Source organism: Heliangelus exortis, chromosome 16 (genome assembly GCF_036169615.1).
Source record: "Heliangelus exortis chromosome 16, bHelExo1.hap1, whole genome shotgun sequence".
Taxonomy (NCBI): domain Eukaryota; kingdom Metazoa; phylum Chordata; class Aves; order Apodiformes; family Trochilidae; genus Heliangelus; species Heliangelus exortis.
Genome location: NC_092437.1, coordinates 11,467,010 through 11,472,039, shown reverse-complemented (window position 1 = coordinate 11,472,039; position 5,030 = coordinate 11,467,010). Strand labels below are relative to the sequence as shown.

The 5,030-nt window shown below is 50.2% G+C and overlaps 1 protein-coding gene across 1 annotated transcript; it reads left to right on the top strand.

Annotated features, from left to right (window-relative positions):
* Positions 1 to 233: 233 nt before the first annotated feature.
* MAFB (MAF bZIP transcription factor B) lies at positions 234 to 4,053 on the top strand. Its single transcript, XM_071759554.1, has one exon. The coding sequence runs from the start codon at positions 958 to 960 to the stop codon at positions 1,882 to 1,884; it is 927 nt and encodes a 308-aa protein (XP_071615655.1). The 5' UTR covers positions 234 to 957; the 3' UTR covers positions 1,885 to 4,053.
* Positions 4,054 to 5,030: the final 977 nt, after the last annotated feature.

Sequence of the window (5,030 nt, the reverse complement as noted above, 5' to 3'; positions counted from 1 at the left end):
AGCGGCGGCCGCTCAGCTGGCGCTGGGAGCTGTCACGGCGCGGCCCGCCCCCGCCGCCCGCCCCGGCCCAGCCCTGTCCCCCCGGCCCCGCCGCCCCGGCCCGGCCCGGCCCAGCCCCACCGCCCCCCCGGCCCGGCCCCGCCGCCGCGCTGCCATTGGCGCTGCCGCCGCCGGCCCCGGCCCCCGCCGCGCTCTCGGCGGGCACGGCCGTATAAGAAGCCAAGGGGGGCTGCGCTGCGAATCACAGCTGCACGACGAGCGCTGGAGGCGGCAGCTACAGCGGAGACCTGGGTTTTTCTCGTCCCCCTTCTCCTCCTTTTTTTTTTTTTTTTTCCTCCTCTTTCCCCTCCTTCCTCCCCCTTTTCCCTCCCCTTCCCCTGCGCTGCCAGAGCCAGAGAAAACTCCCGTGCAAAGCCCAGGCACCGCCGCCAAATAGCCAGTGCGCTCCGCGGCCGCCTGCTCGGACTGGAAAGTTGCGGCAGACTCCGGTGCTACCGCGGGGAGAAGGCTCCGGACTTACAAAAACCCAGACGGGGGCAGGGGCTAGACGTTTTGCACCGCTCTTCTTCTTCCTGCACAGACCCGAAGGCAGCATCTTTTGTTTTGTTTTGCTTTTTGACCTTCCTGCTGCTGCTCCTTTCTCCTTCCAACCGGGTGTCTCAGGGCCAGGAGCTGCAGCAGCCTGCGGTGCGGTGCGAACGCTGATACAAAAAGACAGAGAACATCCAGGCGGCCCCGGGTGCCGGCTCGTCCTTGGCTTTGTTACCCGAGACTGAAGAAGCCCCAGAAGCCGGGAGAAGGAGGAGGAGGCGGTGGAGGGGAAGCAGAGGAAAGGAAGCGAGAAAGCAAAGGCAAAGTTGATTTGGTAAAAGGGAGCGCGGTCAGCCCTCTGCCAGGCTGCGCGCTGGAGTGAGGTCTCCAGCCCCCTCCGCCGGGAGAGGTGCCCGCAAGACAGCGATGGCCGGAGAGCTCAGTATCGGAGCCGAGCTGCCCACTAGCCCCCTGGCCATGGAGTACGTCAACGACTTCGACCTGATGAAGTTCGACGTGAAGAAGGAGCCCCTGGGCAGGAACGACCGCTCGGGCAGGCACTGCACCCGCCTGCAGCCCGCCGGCTCCGTCTCCTCCACCCCCATCAGCACTCCCTGCAGCTCCGTGCCCTCCTCGCCCAGCTTCAGCCCCACCGAGCAAAAGACCCACTTGGAGGACCTGTACTGGATGGCCAACAGCTACCAGCAGATGAACCCCGAAGCGCTGAACCTCACCCCAGAGGACGCTGTCGAAGCCCTCATAGGGTCCCACCAGGTTCAGCAGCTGCAAAGTTTTGAGAGCTTCCGGGCCCACCACCACCATCATCACCACCATCACCACCACCAGTATCCCGCAGTCACTCACGAAGACCTGGCCGGCAGCGGGCACCCTCACCACCACCACCATCATCACCACCAGGCCTCTCCCACCCCTTCCACCTCCTCCAGCTCCTCCCAGCAGCTCCAGAACTCGCATCAGCAGCATCCCCCCTCCAGCAGTGTGGAGGACCGGTTCTCGGATGACCAGCTGGTCTCCATGTCCGTGAGGGAGCTCAACAGGCATCTCCGAGGCTTCACCAAAGACGAGGTGATCCGCCTCAAGCAGAAGAGGAGGACCTTGAAGAACAGGGGCTATGCCCAGTCCTGCAGGTATAAACGTGTCCAGCAGAAACACCACCTGGAGAATGAAAAGACCCAGCTCATTCAGCAGGTGGAACAGCTCAAGCAAGAAGTGACCCGGCTGGCCAGAGAGAGAGACGCCTACAAGCTCAAGTGTGAGAAACTTGCCAGCAATGGCTTCAGAGAGGCCGGCTCCACCAGTGACAACCCATCTTCCCCTGAGTTCTTCATGTGAGTGCTTAACAAAAATAATTAAAAAACAAACAAAAAACCCCCCCCACCCCCCGAACCTGACCCCCGTCACCTTCTCCCCCCCTCCCCGCTCCCATCCTCCTGTGACATCTCCATCCATCTGTCTGCTTGACTAGAGAGAAAGAAGGAGAGAAAAATAGACTTGATTTTTTTTGCAGCATCCAGTCTTCTAGAGTAGCTGTGGGAAAAGTAGGCTGGGGGTGGGGACGGGAGAGGTAAAGTGCAACTTTTTGACTTTCGTTGGCGAGTTAGAGAGAGGAACAGAGGCAGAGGCAAAAGAGAAAAGGACAAGTGAAGCGTTTTATAGATCGCTTGCTTGCAGAACGAGATGGACTTTAAGAGAATAATAATAATAAAAGGACAATGAACAAGCCATCTATAACATACTGCCTGCTTGGAAAGAGAGAGGACATATACAGCACCATCTCATGCACAATTTACCTGCTTGGAAAAAGAGAATAAATAAAAAGGACAATATATGCAAACTCTTCATATATTGCCTGCTTTGAGAAATAAGTTACAAGACTCAGATGGGACATTCACTCTAAGAAAGGAAAGAAAGAATGAAAGAAGGAAAGAAAGAAAAACTCATCAGTTTTATTGCCTGCTTGATTATATAGAAAAATACGAAAATCTGCATTAAAAATATTAATCCTGCATGCTGGACATGTATGGTAATAATTTCTATTTTGTACCATTTTCTTGTTTAACTATAGCATGTTGATCATCGATCATAGATTTCTGTTGTTTTGTTTCATCGATAAGAAAAGCATCACAAGTTATCAAACTTTTTACTGCTTGTGCAGTTTTGTTCGTTGGTTTTGCTCTCTTATTTTCTTTTATGGTTGTTAGCTTGTAAATATCTGCTACTTCAAACCGCACAGGAGAAAAAAAACAACACAAAAACAATATAACATTTCAGCAGGCTGGTTATACGGTTTGTTTGGTATTAAAGAGATACTTAAGGAAAAAAGTTATGGGCATTTTGCATTAGGAAAAAAAAAAACAACTTTGTATATCTGGTGCACTTTTAAGTTGTGTTTTGGGGTTGTTTTTTGTTGTTGTTGTTGTTGTTTTTTTGTTTTGTTTTTTAGTTTTCATTTTGGTTTTTGTTTGTTGGGGCAGAAGCAAAACCGCCTGAATGGCATTGACAAACCTTAAGTTAATAGGGAAAAACTCTTCTCGGTCACTAGAGCCTCCTCCATGCTTTAAAGTGGCAGTGAAGCTCTTTCCTTCAGGACAATTCCCAGCCTGGAGTGGTTAGGGCTGGCCATGGAGTTTCCCTTCTGATTGTACACTCAGGAAGCGAGGGACGGACGAGATACCAGTTCCTTTTAAGAAACAACTGCCCCTTGATTTTCGGTAAATAAATAATAAATACCCCCCTCACCCCCCCTCCATGATACGAGCCAAGTTGCGAGAGCAGCGAGGGCTCCGTATCCCCACTGCAGTTGGCTGCCTGGGCTGGAAAAGCTTATAAAACTACAACCTTTTTTTTTTTTTTTTTTTTTTTTTTTTTTTTTTTTTTAAGAAGGCATACTGCAACTTTTAAGTGTATTCTTTTTGCGATGATTTGTAACCTGCTTCTCTGCTTCCCTATGCAGCGAGTGAAAGTTTTAGCCAAAATTTATTTGCAGTTGTATAGTAGTAGTAGTTTGGAGTCTTATGGGTGTTTTTACTTTTTTTTTTTTTTTTTTTTTTTTTTTTTTCCTCCTGCAGGTCAGTAAAAGGATTTACGTTGCACTGACAAAAATACCAAAATGAAAACTTATTTTTTAGTTTCCTTTTAGGATAGCTGGCACTGCTGGCCGGATGCATTTTAAGTTTGTATTAGTTTATAAATTAACAGTAATAACAAGATTGTAATGAACAGCATGGTGCTTGCAGTTTTAAATATTGTGGATATTAGTCATGCATCAGAAAACGATCTTTGGTTTTTACTGATTCAACTGTGTTGAAATCAAAACATTGCAGCAGCGGAAAAAAATTGTTTTTATTTCATGTAAAGTTCTGAAGGGATCAATTTCAAATCCTGCTTATGATATGAAAAATATTAAAAAACCTGGTCTATTGTAGTTTTATTCAGACTGGTTTCTGTTTTTGGTTATTAAAATTGTTTCCTATTTTGCTTATTAAAATCATTGAAATGGCATTTCTTGGAGGGACCTGCTTCTCTGACGTCTCGTGTTCCAAATGAAAAAAAAAAAAAAGAAAAAAAAAAAAGAAAAGAAAAAAAAAAAAAGAAAACTTGGGTGCCCTTCTCTGCCCTGACCCTGCTGCTCAGCCGGGTCCCAGCGCTGGGGGCTGCACGGGGGGATTGCGAAGCTGCTTTGCCCCCTCGGGGAAGCTGCTGCACGCAGGGTCGGGCCGCTGAGCCTTGCATCCTCTTCCGCTTTGCCCAAATCTCGCCCGTAGCAAGGGGTCACATCGCCCATCACCCCACCCGACATCCCCCGGACCCCAGCCCAGCCCCGCGGCCGCCCTCGGGGAGAAGCGGAGCAGTGGGACCCCGCGCTGGGCCCGGCTGTGCCGGGGCGTCCCCGCTGCAGCCCGGCGAGGAGCGAGAGCCTCCGGGCTCAGCCCCCCACTGGCTGCCAGGGAGGGGAAACGCTAAGTGCAGGCACTTTTTTTTTTTTTTTTTTTTTTTTTTTGCATTAGAAAAGGAGAGGACTTAGACAATCTCTCCTTTCCCTCGTCTCCCTCCTTTGGGATCCGGGCTGGCCATTCACTTTCCTCCTCTCCATCTGCACATCTTATTTATTTATTCCGGCTTTTTTTTTTTAAAAATCAGTTTAGAAGACTCTTTAGAAAGGGATGGATGTCCCCCGCCCCTCGTCACCCCCGGGCGCACCTCACAGCCTGACCATCCATCAGCTGCTTTCAAGGCAGATAATCGTTCAGCCCCCCAAACTGCAGACAGGCAAGGTTAGAAATCACCCCCACCCCACGCCTGGCTGCGGGAAAGAGAGCCCCAGAGGGGTTTACACGCTGCTGCTCTCCAAGTGCGAAAACCGTGGTGAACTTTAAATTCTTCTTAAAAACCAAAATCCAAGGCACCACACAACTACATATAATAGACCCTCTCCACCCTGCTCGTCTTCCCAACAGCAGCGAGCTGGCTTTGCAGGG